At 35.6% G+C, this 23,547-nt stretch overlaps 2 protein-coding genes across 9 annotated transcripts in view; both read right to left on the reverse strand.

Moving 5' to 3' along the window:
- The window catches only part of LOC129750781 (SNF-related serine/threonine-protein kinase-like), a 140,333-nt gene extending 131,200 nt beyond the window's left edge, over positions 1 to 9,133 (reverse strand). For 2 of the 8 annotated variants that reach the window (XR_008738487.1, XM_055745824.1), the window contains exons 1-2: positions 8,850 to 9,125; positions 6,766 to 8,004 (exon numbers count right to left, since the gene is read on the reverse strand). The gene's annotated coding sequence lies outside the window, so the exon portion shown is untranslated. Of the gene's footprint in view, positions 1 to 6,765; positions 8,005 to 8,849 lie in introns of all 8 variants that reach the window. The other 6 variants (XM_055745831.1, XM_055745830.1, XM_055745825.1 and 3 more) reach the window with 6 other exon arrangements.
- A 9,539-nt stretch (positions 9,134 to 18,672) lies between these two features.
- Positions 18,673 to 23,547, reverse strand: part of LOC129754318 (carboxypeptidase D-like) — a 59,861-nt gene continuing 54,986 nt past the window's right edge. The window contains exons 11-13 of the mRNA XM_055750293.1: positions 19,764 to 20,639; positions 19,415 to 19,707; positions 18,673 to 19,347 (exon numbers count right to left, since the gene is read on the reverse strand). Of these exons, the coding sequence (XP_055606268.1) occupies positions 19,247 to 19,347; positions 19,415 to 19,707; positions 19,764 to 20,639 (1,270 nt within the window). The 3' untranslated portion in view covers positions 18,673 to 19,246. The remainder of the gene's footprint in view (positions 19,348 to 19,414; positions 19,708 to 19,763; positions 20,640 to 23,547) is intronic.

The following is a 23,547-nucleotide window of genomic DNA, read 5'->3' on the forward strand; positions in this document are numbered from 1 at the left end:
TGGCAAAAGTGGGGCGACAGAAGGCGACACGTATCACCGTGAAATCGTCTTCGACGAATTTTACTTCTTGGCACGAAGGAACTCTGTTGTCAACTGGCAGCGCAAATGGAAAGAGGATGATATGGGTCGGTGGCTCCACTCGATTATTCCAAAGGTAAGCCTCAAACCCTGGTTTAATAGGTTGGACCTGAGTCGGGATTTTATTCGTATATTCTCCCGTCTCATGTCCAATCATTATTCCATGGATGCGGTACTCTATCGTTTAAATATTGCTGGCAGCAATTTGTGTGGCTGTGGCCAAGGTTACCACGACATCGAGCATATTGTTTGGTCGTGCGAGGTTCATCTTGTCGCTAGAACGAATTTGATAGACTCCCTTCGGGCCCGAGGAAAACCACCCTATGTTCCAGTGAGGGATGTGTTAGCTGTGCTAGATTTGGACTACATGTTCGAAATTTATCTTTTTCTAAAAGCTATCGATCTCCGTCTATAATTCTTTTCAATTTCCTATTTCCCTTTCTATCTTTTTCTTTTCTTGATACAAAAAGTGCTAGACCTAAGTAATCAATTGTTATAAACACAAAACGAGTTTGGCTCCTTAAAACTCAAAGGTATGAGCCGTTTCAAATAAAGTAATTTATAAAAAAAAAAAAAAAAAAGCCACAGCGACAGCGAATGGTTTTTCGATTCGGGTGCAACAGTTCATATGACCCGAAACAAAAATTTACTCAAAAACATCAAGCTCGCCTCTGGATCGGTTACAGCAGCGAATAAGGCAACGATGCAGATCGAAGGCTCTGGTACTGCTTTGTTACAACCTCGATGTCAAGGAGATGCTATTCCCGTCAACGATGTGCAATATATCTTGCAGTTAACGGCAAACCTTCTTTCGATCAACAAGATTGTCAGCAAGGGTTACACGGTGGTTTTCAACAATGCTGGTTGCAATGTTTTGAACCGCGACGGTCAGGTTGCAGCTACTGGAAACCGCGTCAATGAACTTTTCAAGTTGGAACAACATGAAGAAACGTTGAGTGCTCTAGTGCCCACCACTACATCAAGTTTGGACATATGCCATCGTCGCATGGGACATCTAGCCCAAAATCTCGCTAACGTGGAGTGAGTTGAGTGGTGCCTCTTGTATTTCAGCCCTTTCCGGTGGATCGGTTTGTGTTCACAAGTTCTTTAGGGAAGGAGAACACGGCAAGCCTTAGCAAGATACTAAAAAAACCTTCATATTTGCCTGGAGTCTGTGCTCCCGAACGCTGCGCCTCAACGTCTGTGACTTAGAGGGATATGAAACTTGTCGCGATGGGAGCACGGTCACATCGGTTACGGTATCTGTGGATGAAGTACTAACATCACTCATTGTAGAATCAAAATCGTCGGCTTCGCTCTCGGAATTGTCTTAGACCGTTGTCCTTTCTAAGAATCTTCAATTTCTTTCAAGTTTGCCTCTCGGACATCGAATGGAAAGTTTTGAAAGCCTTGAGTACCTCGTCTTGGGATTTCGTTCGAAGAAAATAGATGGATATTCGGAGTGATTTGTTATCCACGACAGTAACGTAGTATCTGCTGCCTTCTATGGACGTTACTTCCATAGGACCACAGACATCTGAATGAACGACTTCAAGAAGATCGCGTGCTCTTGAACCTTGGTTTGGAAATTGGGGTCTGCTATGTTTTCCCATTGCGCAGACTGCACAATCGCACCAGTTCTTGTTAGACAAGTTAACACCTATTGCCAAGCCCTCGGATAGCTTGTCAACTGTACCCATTTCCGATGACCCTTTTACCCACCAAGAGGCTCTGCGATCGTTGGAAAACAGTTATGCAGGAGGAGTACGATGCTCTAGATAGCAACGGAACTTGAACCATGAAGGAACTTGATCAAGGCATTTTCGCATCGAAAGGGGGTGGACTACAACGAAACGTATTCACCCGTGGTTCATCGCAGTTCGCTGCGATATCTGTTTGCGATGGCGGTCAAGCACGGATTGCAGATTCAGAAAATGGACGCCATAACTGCATTTTTTCATGGAGAGCTCAATGAAGAAATTTACATGCAGCAACCCCATCTCTTCGAGAACCAGATTAAATCGCTTGTTTGTCGTCTGAATAAGGCCTTGTACGGGTTAAAGCAGTCAAGTCGGGTATGGAACCGCAAAGTGGAGATGATGCTTGAGACGTTTTGGATGTTCCAAGCCAAATTTGATTCCTGCTTAAGGAGGAGTGTTGTAGTATAGTAAGTGATGATAACCGATGACATATTTAGTTGAAAATAATCCAACGAAGTGGTCGTTCTATTCTATTCTATTCTATTCTTTTCTATGGTTTTATGAACCGTGCCTAAGGGCGCCCAGAATGGAGTACAAAATAATGAACCTAACTTTACTTTTAATCACCAGATACCCTTTTGGACCACCTTGATAATACAGGGTGGCCACAATATTTTCATTTTGAAATTCCCGGTTTTTTCCCGGTCAAAAATTCAAGGTTTTCCAGACTTTTATTTACAACTTTCGTCGGGGTATATCAAAATTTTCAACATATTTCATTGATTTGGTTGTTTCATAACACTAAAATCGTTGAACATTTAGCAAAATTCGATTCTATTTTAAGGTTTTCATCACATTTTCTAAAAATGATAAATAAAAAACATCCAAAACAAAATCGTTTTGGGTTTTTAAGTCATGTTTACAAAAAAATAAATAAAAATTATGTGTCAGGACTTTTCAATCAATCATTCGTCACTGCACATTAAACTCTCTTTAAACGGAAAAACGTAAATTTAGATGCCTTGTACCATCGAAAAGAAAAAAGTAAAAATAATCAATTTTATCGCAATATTTTGTTATTATGTTTAAATGCTTTACTCGAAACACAAACATGTATATTTTTAGTGAAGTACCATGCAATGTTGAATCATTTTAACATTTTTAAAGAATTTACTGAGTGTATTCTACCGACATAAACACATCCTCATAAAAATGCTCGTAAAATTCTGAACAGTGTTACTAAAATTTCATATGACTATTTTATTTCAATTTTTGTCACGATTTTCGCAAATCTTCAAAGGAATCTCAACATATCTACGCTTTAAAAAGTGTAATTCGAAATTTTCTGGATAAATTATGACCAGTTTTGGAAAAATGTTAATTTTGAAAGTACAACGTAAAAAAAATTATGGTATTTTTTTTTCAAACATTGAGTTTGATAGGAGATGGTTTCCTTTTTAACCTTTGTCAAATTTATTATTATAAAGCTACAAAAAACAGCGTGCCGTGCGTAAAGATGATTGTGTTGTGTTCAACTCTCGAATTAAACATTATCACTCGAAAATTAGAATATTAGCATCTTTCAAAAATTTCCAAATTTGAAACAAAAATTTAACTTTAATTCGTTTGTTTTTTACATGATTGATTGTTTTTTTTAATGAATCATGATGTGATACGTGAACAAAATTTAGAAGATATTTTGAATTTCTTATCTTGTTCTTCGAGGCAGTTTAAAACTGTGGGTTTCGGTACAATTTGTGATTTTTTTTTTAAATTTAGAGGGGTAATTGAAGAGAGATCAGAGTAGTTAATAAATTTAAAAACTTATGATATTCCCCTAACACATTTTTTGAACTGTTCAATTATGTATTGGAAATTTGAATTATTGGTCTAAATTCCCGTTTTTTCCGGTTCGAATTTCAATTCCCGGTTTTCCTGGTTTTGTGGCCACCCTGATAATACTTAAAACAGAAACTCTCTACACGCTAACTTTTGGCTACCCCTTAACGAATACTTTTAACCCGTTATTCGATAAGACTGGGAGAAATCCTTTTTAAGGATAAAGTCGCTGTACCCCTTAAGGGGTACTCAGCTTCATAACGCTTGTAGCGGATCAAAATTACTCCTTATTCCAAACGACCGGATAAAGATTACCCCTTATTTGAGACGCTTTCGTATGGTGGAAATTTTAAGAGCCGCTTATGGAAAATATGTTTGCTGGGAAATAAATCACTACAAATATCATGTTCCATTTGGTTTATTAAAAAATTACAATAAATAAATCACCATTTTTTATTTACCATCCATGTTAATCCACCGCGATTCCGGTTTCACTCATCGGCTAACAAATTTCCAACGCCCTCGTCCGGAACTGTGCAGTTCTGAAATAATTACATGAATAATTAAAATCTCACAAAGGAAGCAAAATAATCATACAATAAAATACTTTCAATCTTCTCCATCAAGCAATTTACCGAGCAAATGATAACGCTTTCGATGTAACATCTAAAACTACCCCTTTGAAGCGGACTCGAGCTTTTTGAAATAAAGGGTAATATTGACCCGATAAAATGACCCGTTTTTGACAGATCGTTGCGGTTCTCAATAACGGGTCAATTTTACACCTTTAAGGGGTAGCCAAAAGTTAGCGTGTAATAATTCAAGATAATCATAAGAAATATGGACACTAATCCTTATTATATCTTTTTTTTTTTTTTTTTTTTGTTTATGGGTTTATGAGCGCCTGGCTGACCCGGAAATGAAAAACTGAACGGGGGACAGAAGAGGAAAATTTTAAATGAGAGTAGAATAGCTTAGAAAAGGATAGCGGCAACAGAGCCCGAGGGTTCTGAAGCACCAGTTTAGGGAAGCTTTAAGATAGTGCTCGACGGACTAGGACGGTTGGTGGGCCCCATATGAACTTCGAGTTGACCCAACCTTCAATTCAACCGAGCAATAGCAGTATGGTATCAAATAATATGATATCATATGCTAACGCCTCGATATCGTTGTCAGAAGGGTTCACTATCTTACCGTAGTTGAATTTTCCCTACCTGTCACCTAACCTTACTCGTTTCCATAAATTTGGATTGTTGTTTAAAAATAATCATAGATTTGCTAAGTAAAAGATGTATTCAAGTGATTCTACGCGACTACGGTTATTCGATAACTCAACAAGGACATCATAAAAACAGAATCTATAAAAGGTACATATCTCTTAAACTCATCAAACGATTAACTGTAAGCTTAAATAGCTCTATTGGAATCGTCAACTTATCAACAGAACAGGAAAATAACAGTGCTGTTCTTTAAAACCTCATCTCTAATTGTGGTCAATTTCACTAACAAACTATAATACTCAATCTACACGATAGGGGTTCAATTCAAATAAACCGTGTGCCTGTTTTTAAATGCCCGAAATGAATGATCTGAACTGTCTTCTCATTCTTGCTTATCGAAATTATATTTTCTATTTTAACTTCGATTTATAAATTTCAATCCTAACCGAAAAATGTATAGATCTACGAAAAGTAAATAAATAATTAAAAACAAATGTCGAAAGTGTATTACAAAATGAAATATCATATTTGTCAAAACAGCATTTCCGTCCAATGAGCCTCTAGTTCTTGTAAAATGCTTGATTTAAGAATAAGCCAACGAAATTCATAAACCGCAAATGCACACTTACTAGAGCATTGGGGAGACAAATACCATTACCTAAACCTAACCTAACAATACTTGAAACATCCTAATTCTATGAAACTAAACTAGCTAACTACCTCATCAAACAGATTATGCCCTATTGAAAAGTATCACTTTATGACGGAAAATTGTGATATTTTCGCTACCAAATTTTCCCATTGTTCAACGGAAGGGAGGGCAAGTGTTTCAACTCCCATTCATCTTATCAGCATGGATCATGAAAAATTGGGACACCACTGAACCTACAGCTAATTTAATTTTAATAAAGGTGTCCATCACGCCTTCTAATTTGAATCATATTATGATCCATGCTTGATAAGGTGTGTGCAACGACACTGTCAGGACAATGATAGTAAACCATCATTATCACAAGCATGCACACCGCCGCCGTTACCCATGGGAACCCAGGGTACGGACACTAATCCTTATTATATCTAAGGTTAAACTTCTATGTTACTATAATTTCCAGTAATTTTCAGTAGAAAGTTTTTTTTTAAAGTTTTGGCTAAATCAATTCTTTATGTAATTTCATATGAGAAATTTGTCGAAGTAACAAGAAAAATAAAGCAAATAAAAAAAAATTAAAAAAAAAACAAGAACTCAAAAATTATTTAAAACAGCATTAATATGCATTAGATTATGGTGATCGAATTTCCAATGAACATTCAGAATTTATATTTCAGATTCTGATTCTTGATTTCAAATTTAGATTTCAGATTCAGATCCAGACTTCAGATTTAGATTCCAATTCCAGATTTAGACTTCAGATTCAGATTTCTGAATAAGATTTTATATTCCAGATCAGATTTAAGAATCAGATTTCAGATTCGAATTTAGATTTCAGATACAAATTCGAATTCAGATTTCAGATTGAAACATCAAATTTCGGTTCTTTATTAAGATCTCAGATTTAAGATTGGGACTTTTTTATTCAGCTTCCAGATTCCGATTTCAGATCAAGATTTCAAATGCAGTTTTAATATTCAGATTACAGGTTCATTTTTCAAATTCAGAATTCAGATTCTGGTATTAAATTCAGATTTCAGTTATAGATTAAAGATTTAAATCTTAAATCAAGAATCCTGGATTAAATATTCGATTCCTGAATATAATATTCAGATAACAGATTGTGGTGTACAATTGTTATATCATAAGATTTATAGCGTTTTCGTATTGTCAGATTCAGGTTTAAGATAATTTGAAAAGTAATAATTTACAATTTGGATATTACTCATTAGGTATGTTTAGCTTCCCCCCTAAAAGAAATAAAAAAAATTCAACTTACTTTTAAAACTGAATTAATTCCTTATCTTCGGCGGTTTCCTCTTACAGCAGTCAATATACCGTCGAATTCCAACAGGATCTCTTCTCACAGCTGAATTCTAAATTGCGTTACAGCATCAGCATCCCGCCAGCAGCTGCATCAAATTCCCATACAATCGATGGCGACGACGATAAACCAGTTGGCACATCTAGCAATGGTGAGATGAAGTTGTTATCCAAGACGGAACCGAAATACTTATGCACTAAAGGATGGAATGGCGCGGGGGTGACACAGATTCTTCCGCTACTTCCAAGCTCTCAGCCCCAGATCAATACACGGGCACACACATACATGGGAACTGACTGAACGCACTGCTAATAGAGGAAGAAGACGACACCCACAATACACGAGAAGCGTGGAAAAAAGGAAAACACAACAAAACGGTGCTCTTCCGAAAAACTGATGTACTTTTTGAACTTCTTTTTTTTTCCGCTGTGGTCGATTCCTCTTCTAGCTTTTATCAATATTATTTTTTTCTCTTATTTTGCTTTCACAACTTGGCTGCGGCCCCGACTAAATTGCCTTTGATTTTCTTTTTTCCGAAAGGCAGCACCCAATTCACTTAACTTTGTTACATGCGGTTTCGGTCTAATCTAAAATTGTAGATCGACACCATCTATTTTTCGAAAACGACGAGCAGGATTTGGTATCGCACACACTGATGATGATGATGCTTTCGAGAAGTTCTTTCTTTTTCCGTAATCTGGTCCAGCCTTTGATTTGATATGGCGTGGGAGTAAGAAGACGCTTGATTGGGAATGTCCCCGTCTGGGTTTACTTTTTATACAGGTAAGTAGAGATTAGGATCACCTGAATCAGCTTGGGCCAGTGATGTAACTGTTGGAACTCAAGTCAAGATCCAGAGGAGCAAACATCAATTTGGCTGTTTTGCTTTACTATACTCGTAGCTCAGTAGTGGCCATTATTTGAGTATGCTAGAGACGCGAGAAAATTCACCTGGCAGCAACAGGAAGCTAGGCATTTGCCTTCTCCAATCCAATCGCGAATCACGGGTACCAGATTCGGGTCATTCGTCGAAAGCAATTGTCGCTTACTGAAACGCTTTTGGCAGCTCACAAATTTCACTTTTCATTTCCGCAATAAGACACAAGTGGGGCCCCCATATTTTTCACTTGGCCATCATCAACCAAAACACATCAACACCCAGTAATCGTAGCATTCATTGACTTTTCCCAAAAACTCATTCAGGCGAGAGATTCATCAACACCAAGGAATATTTAAATAAGGTAGTGTCGAGAGCCATATTGGATTTTTTTTGTGACGTCACAAAAACGAATATATCGAAAATTTATATGCGAATGGCAGAAATTTAAAAAAAAAACATGTTTTAGAACGAAAATTAATTCCAATTTCATTTCGATTGTGTTTTAAGACCTCTTTTTCACTATGTTATGAAATTTTCTGGCCCTTTGAAGATTGTATTATGTTTTTTTCTCATTTTAATAATGAACGCGATGTCATCTTGAAGCTAAAACGTTCAAAAACGGAGATAAAATCTACTTTAAAAAGGTCTAGCTGGTAGTTATTGAGTGTTCAACTGATTGTCATGATTTTAATCCAATCGGTTTACCTTATTCAATTCTTATGTAGAACAATTAACATCAATTGATTATTGTTAACTCGATTTCCTAAAATACGAATAAATAATTGTGGTTTTATATCAAAGTTTGTTTTTCGATAACTTTTTTGTAATAAAAATCTTAAACTGCACTGACTTGATCATTTTCATGGAAGACTTTGAACTAATTTTTAAGTTTTGCAAATTTGAGTAGGGAAATTTCACCATTTTTTCGAACTTCGATGGTCTATTTCATACGAAAATTACTCGAAAATCCAACTTTTTTCATACTAATCTTGAAGAGCAAGAATCCTTCTAGAATAACAGGTATTAAAAGTGGAACATTTCCAGCAAATTCTTCAAATTATCAATGAAAAAGGCAAATTTCCTAGTAAATTAACAGATTTTTCGTGATTGTGACGTCGCAGTGTGTACTAATACTAAAGCAGGGCTGCCTCGACACTACCTTCTTTAAATATTCCTTGCATCAACACCACCAATAAGAAAATTTCTCCACCGAGGCAGCAAGCGGGTCCGAAAACGTCATTTTTCGACCCCAAATAAGCGACAAGCCCCGGATACGGAACCGGAAATCGATTCAAACGCTCGGAATGCGACGTTTTCAACGCGGATAAATCACTTACCGACACTTTCAATAGCGACTTTTCAACTTTTTCCACTGAATCAAACACTTTAAAAAACCTCGAAAAATCCGGACACCGCCGACATCTTTCTGGCGAGACGATTGGACAACGATTGGAGTTTGTTCGTTTGTAATTCTCCCATCTGCCAGCCACAGTTCTCTCGCAGCGAGCAAGAAAGTTGGACCACAAATACAGAGACAGCAACAGAAGCAAGCAAAGCAGCGGATGATGCGACGAATTCGAATCCGCGATAAGCGGGCGAAAATTCTCTGTTTGAGCGAATTCGCTGCACGGTTTCTCTCGCGTACACCTCGCTGATACGCACACTTGCGCAACGCAACTTACGCGAGAGAGAAATAGCGGTATCTGTAGCGAAGCGGAACTTTCCGTTAAGGTTGTTTGTATCAAGTCAGTGGCGAGGCAACTGGTAAGTTTTTTTTTTTAATTTTTCAACTTGTTATTGCTATTGTTTTCAATTCAGATCTCAAATTTTACAAAAAAAACCAAATTTTTCGATTTTAAAGACAAATTTTAGAATCAGAAAACATTAAACTTCGTTCTGGGCTCCGATTCAGGAATTATTGTTCAACCTTAAGTAAAAAGGCATAATCATTTTGTGATATTTTTTGAACGCCATTGAGAAATTTAAGCTTTGATTTAAATGTTTTTAACCATCTAAATCTGAAATCTAAATTTCAAATAAGATATGTACAGATATCAAAACTGAATCTGAAATAAGACACAGGAATCTAAAATCTCAACCTGAGATTTGAATCTAAGATCTAAATCTGAAATCTGAATCTGAAATCTGAATCTGAAATCTGAATCTGAAATCTGAATCTGAAATCTGAATCTGAAATCTGAATCTGAAATCTGAATCTGAAATCTGAATCTGAAATCTGAATCTGAAATCTGAATCTGAAATCTGAATCTGAAAACTGAATCTGAAATCTGAATCTGAAATCTGAATCTGAAGTCTGAATCTGAAATCTAAATCTGAAATTTGAATCTGAAATCTGAATCTGAAATCTGAATCTGTATCTGAAATCTAAAATCTGAATCTGAAACTGAAATCTGAATCTAAATCTGAAATCTGAATCTGAAATCTGAATCTGAAATCTGAATCTGAAATCTGAATCTGAAATCTGAATCTGAAATCTGAATCTGAAATCTGAATCTGAAATCTGAATCTGAAATCTGAATCTGAAATCTGAATCTGAAATCTGAATCTGAAATCTGAATCTGAAATCTGAATCTGAAATCTGAATCTGAAATCTGAATCTGAAATCTGAATCTGAAATCTGAATCTGAAATCTGAATCTGAAATCTGAATCTGAAATCTGAATCTGAAATCTGAATCTGAAATCTGAATCTGAAATCTGAATCTGAAATCTGAATCTGAAATCTGAATCTGAAATCTGAATCTGAAATCTGAATCTGAAATCTGAATCTGAAATCTGAATCTGAATCTGAATCTGAAATCTGAATCTGAAATCTGAATCTGAAATCTGAATCTGAAATCTGAATCTGAAATCTGAATCTGAAATCTGAATCTGAAATCTGAATCTGAAATCTGAATCTGAAATCTGAATCTGAAATCTGAATTTGGAATCTGAAATCTGAATTTGAAATCTTTATCGGAAATCTGTATCTGAAACCTGAATCTGAAATCTGAATCTGAAATCTGAATCTGAAATCTGAATCTGAAATCTGAATATGAAATCTGAATCTGAATCTGAAATCTGAATCTGAATCTGAATCTGAAATCTGAAATCTGAATCTGAAATCTGATTCTGAAATCTGAATCTGAAATCTGAAATTAAAATCTGAAATCTGAATTTGAAATCTGAATCTTAAATCTGAATATGAAATCTGACATCTGAAAATGAAATCTGAATCTGAAATCTGAAATCTGAATCTGAAATCTGAATCTGAAATCTGAATCTTAAATCTGAATCTGAAATCTGAATCAGAAATCTGCATCTGAATCTGAAATCTTAATCTGAAATCTGAATCTGAAATCTGAATCTAAAATCTCAACCTGAGATTTGAATCTCAGATCTGAATCTGAAATCTGAATCTGAAATCTGAATCTGAAATCTGAAATCTGAATCTGAAATCTGAATCTGAAATCTGAATCTGAAATCTGAATCTGAATCTGAATCTGAAATCTGAAATCTGAATCTGAAACTGAAATCTGAATCTTAAATCTGAAATCTGAATCTGAAATCTGAATCTGAAATCTGAATCTGAAATCTGAATCTGAAATCTGAATCTGAAATCTGAATCTGAAATCTGAATCTGAAATCTGAATCTGAAATCTGAATCTGAAATCTGAATCTGAAATCTGAATCTGAAATCTGAATCTGAAATATCTGAATCTGAAATCTGAATCTGAAATCTGAATCTGAAATCTGAATCTGAAATCTGAATCTGAAATCTGAATCTGAAATCTGAATCTGAAATCTGAATCTGAAATCTGAATCTGAAATCTGAATCTGAAATCTGAATCTGAAATCTGAATCTGAAATCTGAATCTGAAATCTGAATCTGAAATCTGAATCTGAAATCTGAATCTGAAATCTGAATCTGAAATCTGAATCTGAAATCTGAATCTGAAATCTGAATCTGAAATCTGAATCTGAAATCTGAATCTGAAATCTGAATCTGAAATCTGAATCTGAAATCTGAATCTGAAATCTGAATCTGAAATCTGAATCTGAAATCTGAATCTGAAATCTGAATCTGAAATCTGAATCTGAAATCTGAATCTGAAATCTGAATCTGAAATCTGAATCTGAAATCTGAATCTGAAATCTGAATCTGAATCTGAAGCTGAAATCTGAAAATTAAATCTGAATCTGAAATCTGAAATCTGAAATCTGAATCTGAAATCTGAATCTGAAATCTGAATCTGAAATCTGAATATGAAATCTGAATCTGAAATCTGCATCTGAATCTGAAATCTGAATCTGAAATCTGAATCTGAAATCTGAATCTGAAATCTGAATCTGAAATCTGAATTTTAAAACTAAATCTGAATCTGAAATCTGAATCTGAAATCTGAATCTGAAATCTGAATCTGAAATCTGAATCTGAAATCTGAATCTGAAATCTGAATCTGAAATCTGAATCTGAAATCTGAATCTGAAATCTGAATCTGAAATCTGAATCTGAAATCTGAATCTGAAATCTGAATCTGAAATCTGAATCTGAAATCTGAATCTGAAATCTGAATCTGAAATCTGAATCTGAAATCTGAATCTGAAATCTGAATCTGAAATCTGAATCTGAAATCTGAATCTGAAATCTGAATCTGAAATCTGAATCTGAAATCTGAATCTGAAATCTGAATCTGAAATCTGAATCTGAAATCTGAATCTGAAATCTGAATCTGAAATCTGAATCTGAAATCTGAATCTGAAATCTGAATCTGAAATCTGAATCTGAAATCTGTATCTGAAATCTGAATCTGAAATCTGAATCTGAAATCTGAATCTGAAATCTGAATCTGAAATCTGAATCTGAAATCTGAATCTGAAATCTGAATCTGAAATCTGAATCTGAAATCTGAATCTGAAATCTGAATCTGAAATCTGAATCTGAAATCTGAATCTGAAATTTGAATCTGAAATCTGAATCTGAAATCTGAAATCTGAATCTGAAATCTGAATCTGAAATCTGAATCTGAAATCTGAATCTGAAATCTGAATCTGAAATCTGAATCTGAAATCTGAATCTGAAATCTGAATCTGAAATCTGATTCTGAAATCTGAATCTGAAATCTGAATCTGAAATCTGAATCTGAAATCTGAATCTGAAATCTGAATCTGAAATCTGAATCTGAAATCTGAATCTGAAATCTGAATCTGAAATCTGAATCTGAAATCTGAATCTGAAATCTGAATCTGAAATCTGAATCTGAAATCTGAATCTGAAATCTGAATTTTAAAACTAAATCTGAATCTGAAATCTGAATCTGAAATCTGAATCTGAAATCTGAATCTGAAATCTGAATCTGAAATCTGAATCTGAAATCTGAATCTGAAATCTGAATCTGAAATCTGAATCTGAAATCTGAATCTGAAATCTGAATCTGAAATCTGAATCTGAAATCTGAATCTGAAATCTGAATCTGAAATCTGAATCTGAAATCTGAATCTGAAATCTGAATCTGAAATCTGAATCTGAAATCTGAATCTGAAATCTGAATCTGAAATCTGAATCTGAAATCTGAATCTGATCTGAAATCTGAATCTGAAATCTGAATCTGAAATTTGAATCTGAAATCTGAATCTGAAATCTGAAATCTGAATCTGAAATCTGAATCTGAAATCTGAATCTGAAATCTGAATCTGAAATCTGAATCTGAAATCTGAATCTGAAATCTGAATCTGAAATCTGAATCTGAAATCTGATTCTGAAATCTGAATCTGAAATCTGAATCTGAAATCTGAATCTGAAATCTAAATCTGAATCTGAAATCTGAATCTGAAATCTGAATCTGAAATCTGAATCTGAAATCTGAATCTGAAATATGAATCTGAAATCTGAATCTGAAATCTGAATCTGAAATCTGAATCTGAAATCTGAATTTTAAAACTAAATCTGAATCTGAAATCTGAATCTGAAATCTGAATCTGAAATCTGAATCTGAAATCTGAATCTGAAATCTGAATCTGAAATCTGAATCTGAAATCTGAATCTGAAATCTGAATCTGAAATCTGAATCTGAAATCTGAATCTGAAATCTGAATCTGAAATCTGAATCTGAAATCTGAATCTGAAATCTGAATCTGAAATCTGAATCTGAAATCTGAATCTGAAATCTGAATCTGAAATCTGAATCTGAAATCTGAATCTGAAATCTGAATCTGCAATCTGAATCTGAAATCTGAATCTGAAATCTGAATCTGAAATCTGAATCTGAAATCTGAATCTGAAATCTGAATCTGAAATCTGAATCTGAAATCTGAATCTGAAATCTGAATCTGAAATCTGAATCTGAAATCTGAATCTGAAATCTGAATCTGAAATCTGAATCTGAAATCTGAATCTGAAATCTGAATCTGAAATCTGAATCTGAAATCTGAATCTGAAATCTGAATCTGAAATCTGAATCTGAAATCTGAATCTGAAATCTGAATCTGAAATCTGAATCTGTAATCTGAATCTGAAATCTGAATCTGAAATCTGAATCTGAAATCTGAATCTGAAATCTGAATCTGAAATCTGAATCTGAAATCTGAATCTGAAATCTGAATCTGAAATCTGAATCTGAAATCTGAATCTGAAATCTGAATCTGAAATCTGAATCTGAAATCTGAATCTGAAATCTGAATCTGAAATCTGAATCTGAAATTTGAATCTGAAATCTGAATCTGAAATCTGAATCTGAATCTGAAATCTGAATCTGAAATCTGAATCTGAAATCTGAATCTGAAATCTGAATCTGAAATCTGATTCTGAAATCTGAATCTGAAATCTGAATCTGAAATCTGAATCTGAAATCTGAATCTGAAATCTGAATCTGAAATCTGAATCTGAAATCTGAATCTGAAATCTGAATCTGAAATCTGAATCTGAAATCTGAATCTGAAATCTGAATCTGAAATCTGAATCTGAAATCTGAATCTGAAATCTGAATCTGAAATCTGAATCTGAAATCTGAATCTGAAATCTGAATCTGAAATCTGAATCTGAAATCTGAATCTGAAATCTGAATTTTAAAACTAGATCTGAATCTGAAATCTGAATCTGAAATCTGAATCTGAAATCTGAATCTGAAATCTGAATCTGAAATCTGAATCTGAAATCTGAATCTGAAATCTGAATCTGAAATCTGAATCTGAAATCTGAATCTGAAATCTGAATCTGAAATCTGAATCTGAAATCTGAATCTGAAATCTGAATCTGAAATCTGAATCTGAAATCTGAATCTGAAATCTGAATCTGAAATCTGAATCTGAAATCTGAATCTGAAATCTGAATCTGAAATCTGAATCTGAAATCTGAATCTGAAATCTGAATCTGAAATCTGAATCTGAAATCTGAATCTGAAATCTGAATCTGAAATCTGAATCTGAAATCTGAATCTGAAATCTGAATCTGAAATCTGAATCTGAAATCTGAATCTGAAATCTGAATCTGAAATCTGAATCTGAAATCTGAATCTGAAATCTGAATCTGAAATCTGAATCTGAAATCTGAATCTGAAATCTGAATCTGAAATCTGAATCTGAAATCTGAATCTGAAATCTGAATCTGAAATCTGAATCTGAAATCTGAATCTGAAATCTGAATCTGAAATCTGAATCTGAAATCTGAATCTGAAATCTGAATCTGAAATCTGAATCTGAAATCTGAATCTGAAATCTGAATCTGAAATCTGAATCTGAAATCTGAATCTGAAATCTGAATCTGAAATCTGAATCTGAAATCTGAATCTGAAATCTGAATCTGAAATCTGAATCTGAAATCTGAATCTGAAATCTGAATCTGAAATCTGAATCTGAAATCTGAATCTGAAATTTGAATCTGAAATCTGAATCTGAAATCTGAATCTGAAATCTGAATCTGAAATCTGAATCTGAATCTGAATCTGAAATCTGAATCTGAAATCTGAATCTGAAATCTGAATCTGAAATCTGAATCTGAAATCTGAATCTGAAATCTGAATCTGAAATCTGAATCTGAAATCTGAATCTGAAATCTGAATCTGAAATCTGAATCTGAAATCTGAATCTGAAATCTGAATCTGAAATCTGAATCTGAAATCTGAATCTGAAATCTGAATCTGAAATCTGAATCTGAAATCTGAATCTGAAATCTGAATCTGAAATCTGAATCTGAAATCTGAATCTGAAATTTGAATCTGAAATCTGAATCTGAAATCTGAATCTGAAATCTGAATCTGAAATCTGAATCTTAAATCTGAATCTGAAATCTGAATCTGAAATCTGAATCTGAAATCTGAATCTGAAATCTGAATCTGAAATCTGAATCTGAAATCTGAATCTGAAATCTGAATCTGAAATCTGAATCTGAAATCTGAATCTGAAATCTGAATCTGAAATCTGAATCTGAAATCTGAATCTGAAATCTGAATCTGAAATCTGAATCTGAAATCTGAATCTGAAATCTGAATCTGAAATCTGAATCTGAAATCTGAATCTGAAATCTGAATCTGAAATCTGAATCTGAAATCTGAATCTGAAATCTGAATCTGAAATCTGAATCTGAAATCTGAATCTGAAATCTGAATCTGAAATCTGAATCTGAAATCTGAATCTGAAATCTGAATCTGAAATCTGAATCTGAAATCTGAATCTGAAATCTGAATCTGAAATCTGATTCTGAAATCTGAATCTGAAATCTGAATCTGAAATCTGAATCTGAAATCTGAATATGAAATCTGAATATGAAATCTGAATCTGAAATCTGAATCTGAAATCTGAATCTGAAATCTGAATCTGAAATCTGAATCTGAAATCTGAATCTGAAATCTGAATCTGAAATCTGAATCTGAAATCTGAATCTGAAATCTGAATCTGAAATCTGAATCTGAAATCTGAATCTGAAATCTGAATCTGAAATCTGAATCTGAAATCTGAATCTGAAATCTGAATCTGAAATCTGAATCTGAAATCTGAATCTGAAATCTGAATCTGAAATCTGAATCTGAAATCTGAATCTGAAATCTGAATCTGAAATCTGAATCTGAAATCTGAATCTGAAATCAGAATCTGAAATCTGAATCTGAAATCTGAATCTGAAATCTGAATCTGAAATCTGAATCTGAGATCTGAATCTGAAATCTGAATCTGAAATCTGAATCTGAAATCTGAATCTGAAATCTGAATCTGAAATCTGAAATCTGAAATCTGAATCTGAAATCTGAATCTGAAATCTGAATCTGAAATCTGAAATCTGAATTTGAAATCTGAATCTGAAATCTGAATCTGAAATCTGAATCTGAAATCTGAATCAGAAATCTGAATCTGAAATCTGAATCTGAAATCTGAATCTGAAATCTGAATCTGAAATCTGAATCTGAAATCTGAATCTGAAATCTGAATCTGAAATCTGAATCTGAAATCTGAATCTGAAATCTGAAATCTGAATCCGAAATCTGAATCTGAAATCTGAATCTGAAATCTGAAATCTGAATCTGAAATCTGAATCTGAAATCTGAATCTGAAATCTGAAATCTGAATCTAAAATCTGAATCTGAAATCTGAATCTGAAATCTGAATCTGAAATCTGAATCTGAAATCTGAATCTGAAATCTGAATCTGAAATCTGAATCTGAAATCTGAATCTGAAATCTGAATCTGAAATCTGAATCTGATATCTGAATCTGAAATCTGAATCTGAAATCTGAATTTGAAATCTGAATCTGAAATCTGAATTTTAAATCTAAAATCTAGATCTGAATCTGAATTCTGAATTTGAAATCTGAATCTGAAATCTGAAATCTGAATCTGAAATCTGAATCTGAAATCTGATTCTGAAATCTGATTCTGAAATCTGAAATCTAAATCTGAAATCTGAATCTGAAATCTGAATCTGAAATCTGAATCTGAAATCTGAATCTGAAATCTGAATCTGAAATCTGAATCTGAAATCTGAATCAGAAATCTGAATCTGAAATCTGAATCTGAATCTGAAATCTGAATCTGAAATCTGAATCTGAATCTGAAATCTGAATCTGAAATCTGAATCTGAAATCTGAATCTGAAATTTGAATCTGAAATCTGAAATCTGAATTTTAAATCTAAAATCTGAATCTGAAATCTGAATATGAAATCTGAATGTGAAATCTGAATTTAAAATCTGAATCTGAAATTTGAATCTGGAATCTGATTCTGAAATTCAATTTAAAATTTTGAAATATAAATTTGAAATTTCAAACCATAAATTTGAAAGATTCAATCTTTGCTGAAATAGAGATTCTTAAATTCTTATGGGATCGTAAATATTAGTTTTAATCTCTTAGAAATTTGTTTCTTGAAGAAAGACTCATGTCTTACTTTTATTTTTAATCGAATAATAGAATCTTAAAATTCTTTTTGCGTTAAATTTTAAAGGTTTTTAATTCCAATCTTTATGCTGAAAAATCTTTTCCAAATAAGAATGAATATTCAAAGATATTGAATGAAAACCACTCTCTTCGCCTGCTACAAACCTTCAAGAGAATGAGAGATATTCAGAGCTCGCTTCTCTTTGCGTATCGCTATTTGGAGAGCACGCTACTAGAAAAAAAAACAAAAACAAATCATCCACGTGCCTGTGTATGTGATTTTCTCTGTCCCGGTCGCTCTCACGTGGCAACCCCACTTTTGTTTACATGCCGTTCTTGTCTACCGCATCATGCATGATTCAAATTGGACAAAAATGGCGTCCGCCGAAATCGCCATTGAAGCGTTTGCTTCATTAAAACGTTTGCTCAAGAAAACGCCAAGGGGAGTTGGGGGAGATATGATGTGGTTCAATTCGACAGTTGCAATTTTTAGCAATAAAACATAAACAAAATTATTTACCTATTAGTCTAAAAAAAAGTTTTCTTAGGCTTTTTTTATGGTTTCTCAAGGAATCTATTTCAAAATCAAACGAAATTTTACAATTTGTTTTAGTTTATCAAGTAACGGACTTTATTCGACTTTGCAGTCGCAGTATTTGAGTAAATTTAATTGTTACTAACAGTGTGCAGATCAATGTTTTTTCACATCACCTCTTTTTTGGTGTCATTATTCGAAGTGAAAATATTTTCGAAAGTTTATTTTTAACTATAAATCTTTATTATAAAAAATTCGTCAGCCTTTTCGGCTGCCTTCAGCCGCACATTTTGTCAGTTTCTTAAACATGCTTACGTACCCGCATGTTAACTTTCTATTTATCACATTACTTTTACTTGTGTTTGTCTCTCTGGATCAGTTACCGATCAAAAGTTGGAAAATAGATTGTTTTTTTTAGGAATGATTATTCTGCGAAAATTAACGTTTTTGTCGAGTGTAACAGAACGAAGAACAACTATTAACATAGGTTCAAAAATGTTACTATTGAACAGCTTGTTTCAATGCGCTATTGAAAAAGTTCAGATCGATCGTGATCCACGTGCTCTTTGTGCAGCAATCCGATCCTTCAGCACATCTCCCTGTCTATAGATTTATTTACTTTCTCTTTATTCTACGGTTTTCGGAGGCACCTCAATCAGATCCTAGCTCCTAAATGATGAATTTAGCATGACGATTTCCTCTTCGCTATCGTCATCGGAATCCGTCACCGGATCCCGATCGTCATCGTAGTACGGTTGAAGCTCTGTAGGAAAGATGTAAATAAATCAATCATTTAAAGAACCACTAAACATTCAACTTGAAGAACTCACTTTTAACAGGAGCGCGGAACAACTCCGTTTCCCCATCGTCGTCATCGTCGAACAGTCGCTTCGTCTGTTCCTCGCCTTTTTGCGGCAGCATCGAGAAGCTGTAATAGTAGCGGGAATTGTGTCGCCGCTTCTGAATGAACATGAAGCACATGATGCCGCAGGCAATTATGGCAACAGATGCACAACCGGCCAAGATGACGAACAACAGCCGCGGAATTCCGAGCACCCGCTCGTCTCGTTTCAGGTGGAAGATCACTCCGGACAGATCGTTCAGCGGTCCAATGTGGACAGTTCTGTAAGACAAAACTAGTAAGAAACGCGAGAGACTTGATTAAGACGAAATATTTACCTCTCATCGGATGAATATCCGGACGCTTCCACGTGCAGAACCAGATCTTTCTGGTTGACGCCACTCAGCTGGAATTTACCGATGGGGTCGGTGTACGTTGTCAAATTGACCAACTTGTTCTCAATGTAAACCTTGGAATTCGGCAGCGGGTGGTTGGCCTCATCCAATACCAGTCCGGAAATCCGTCCCTGCATCTCGACTCCACCGTCTTGCGGGAAGATTTTCATTCGATCCATGGGTTCCATCACCGCAAAACTATCGTGATGCTCCGGCTTGCCGGTAGGGACCTGTCCCAGCCGCTGAGGAGTCGGGTGAAGTGGTTCCACCGTGCCCCTTCCAACAGGTAGTCCCACCTCCTGCATAATGATGTCTCCCATGTCCAGGATTTGGTTTTGATTCAGGGTAACCGCCTGGATTCTCGAAGTATAGTTCATGCAACTGAACTCGATCTCCATCGGTCCCGAGGGCAAAACTACCCTGAAGTGCGCCAAATTCGGAGTCACCTTGTAGATCAAGTTGTTGCCCCGGACCTTCAAAATTGCCTTCCTCAGAGGATTGCCATTGACATCTCGCACATATCCCTTGATTCCGGTATCGATCAGGTGCAAGAAGTTGGTCATACGTTCGAGATTCTGGCGCCATACGGTGGCGATCTCCGCTTCCGGTGGCATTTTGCAGCACCCAACCTGCAGTGTGAACAGTGGAACCTTGTACAGGCTATGTAGCTGATTGGTTACCCTCTGGATGGCGTCGGCTTGGTTCAACCGGCTTGCGGTCGACGGACATTGCTCGTTGCTGATCACGGTGTATTTGTGACCCTTGATCTTCTCCGCGAATCGCGGGTAGATGGCCACCTTGTCGTCGGTGTTGGGGTAGCTGTGAGGAAGAATATGATTCATTAATACGTGATATATTCGCATGACCCTCGGGTTTTCTTAAAATATACTTGAATTGCTAAGTTCGTAGCTAAAAATCTCACGCTCATGTACATCCGTCGCCTCCTGGTGGCAGTACCAGAGGAAGTCACCTTGGACTTGTTATGTGGATAGAATTTGTATTACGTAAAGTCGATTCTAGACCTGAGATTGTAAATAGTAGTTCGTGATCACAGGATGCTTAACACATCGTACTTACTTCTAGGATTAAAGGACTTCTGTTACGGAACACTGAGGTTTTGACGATCTCTATGTCTTTTTGTGCTTCTCAGTATGGAATGAGCTCTTCGTAGTTTTGTAAAGTATGCTCTATTGAACTTCTACTTCCGCCTTATAAGCAAAAGTGTACAATATAGCGTTCTTTGAGCCTGTGCACTTGACCAAAGCCATTCGGGTGGGTTGGTCGTAAGCGGAAGGTCGTAAGCTCAAATGAAAGTAAGGCCGAATTGATAAGACGACACAAAGTCGCCTGTGGTTATATACCTACCAAGCTTTCTACTTTGTGTCTAGGTTTACTGTGGTTCGCCTTCAGTAAAAAAGGCGATTCTACACAGTTTCAACGCGTAACGCGGCTTTAAATCCATTCGACACTTATGAACATCAAGGGGCTACCACGACATCACTTCAACAGCCCGCGAGTTCGAGCCCAAGAGTAAACATCGAACACAGTTGTACTGGATAAGTTTTTCAATAACTGTCCGCCAACTGCAAAGTTGATATGAAGTCTTGAATTCCATAAAGATGTTAAAACGACTAAATTATCGAAACAAAATAAACTGTTTAAGGTCGGCAATTCTTGAAAAGTCTACAAATGTTACTCCTAACTTGAACACTGAACTCCTCCAAACCATTTCGTTCATTCGTCAATAAGTCCCAAACATTCAGAATACGAAATGTCAATTTGGCCATGAATGTCAAAAAAGGTCTCAATTCGCAAATCTGATCCGAGTATCATGGGATGACCTTGGAAATCTAGCTCAACACAAGACCAAATTTGCCGATTTTTCATATGGGTTTTTCATGCACGGACAAAATTTCTCATGCAGCATCACTCATGATTACCGATGAGTGTTCAGAAGGATTTAGACACCTCTATGAGTCAAACTTTATATTTCCGGATCCTGCTCGTTCTTCGTTCTCGGCATCCTCCAACATCTTCCTAGACTCCTTGAGTGCCGCAACTCTTCGACAGGTCAACAAATAACCTCTGCTTTGTGAACGAAGGGATCAAGAATTCGACAATTAAATCAGCTCCAGCTCCAGCTCCTCTTGTTAAAACTGTCCCGCATCATCCAGCCCTAGTGATTTCACTCGATGTCACTAAAATACATGCCTCAGAAGAGAAAACCTCGTCTTTCTATCACGATTTTAGGAACGTTGACATCGAAGATATATTGTGAATTTAAATAAAATTTTTAGAAACGTCGCTGGTGAACTGGCAACAAAACACAGACTTCCGACAATCTAGTATTTCACTTTTCCTTGTCGGAAGTCTTTCGGAAGTCGGAAGTCCGGAGTCCGGACTGTGGTATCCCGGCGAGCGAATCAAACTGCAAGAGTATTGAGATAATAAATAGCGAGCATAATCGAGAGCAGGGCTCAGTGTAGATAGGACCGGAAAGCGGTTCAGATGGAAATACCGTACGGACTTCCGAAGTAAAATTTAGTGCTGGCGCTATTATATCCCTCATTTTTGTGATATATTTTAAAGATGTACTCTCGCTCCTTGACAGCAAATAACTTGTATATGCCGACGACCTGAAACTCTTTCACACCATAAACGGCCAAGAGGACATCGATTTCCGGCAACAGCAATTCAATGCGTTTGCTCAATGGTGTGACTTCAATAACCTGTCCCTAAATCGCAGTAAATGCTCGGTCGTATAATTTTCCGTAAGCGACACCTTCTTTACGCTGAGTACGCTCTCGGAGACGGAATCATTTCTCGGGTGGACAACATCAACGATCTGGGCGTTATTCTCGATCAACGGCTGGAGTTTAAGACTCACACAAACTATATCGTTGACAAAGAATCCAGAAGCCTTGGATTCGTATTTCGCATGGCCAAAGACTTCCAAGACGTGTATTGCGTGAAAAGTCTTTACTGCTGTATTGTTCGTTCCATTCACGGGTATGCTTCAGCTGTTTGGTGCCCTTTCTTCCAGAATGGGGCTGGGAGAATCGAGGCTATCCAACGTCGCTTCCCAGCAAACATGAAATCGTTTCACAAATGATAACTCAAGTCGTTTACAATGGTGTTGTAAATCGCAATTGCAACTGCAGAGTGAAAAGATCGTATAAAATGTCGTCCGAAGTCAGTTTAAATCGGATATGACAGAAAATCCGCCATGTTTATATGTTTTGAAATGATTTTGGTCCCGCGCGAGCTTCAAGTGAGAGTATCTTCGTTACGTTCTCCCTGCAACCAGCAGTGCATCCAGATGGCTTAAGACCAGATGAAAATTGAGTAATATTGATTAATGAGAAAACTGGAAAACATTTTCAGTGGCAACGATTTGAAGGCTTTGAGAGAAAAAATCATGCGCTCCCCTTGGATTCTTCCTTTAGGCACGAATAAGGTGTTGGATAGCGACCAATTGGTGTAGTTTTCGTCGCTTTAGAAAGAAATGAAATTTATGTATGTATATTGCTTTACATTGGTAGGTAAATGCTGTTTTTCAACTTTCATACGATCATTCTATAAGTTATATAGAACGTATCTGTACCAACACGTGAAAAGGATCTATCTCCAAAAGTAAACAAAAACCATTTTCAGTACCTCGCGATAGGCCAACACTTGCACTACTTAACGGTAAAACCCTTTTGAGAAAATAATATTCCGTTATATT

This window comes from Uranotaenia lowii, chromosome 3 (genome assembly GCF_029784155.1).
Source record: "Uranotaenia lowii strain MFRU-FL chromosome 3, ASM2978415v1, whole genome shotgun sequence".
In the NCBI taxonomy this organism is placed as follows: Eukaryota; Metazoa; Arthropoda; class Insecta; order Diptera; family Culicidae; genus Uranotaenia; species Uranotaenia lowii.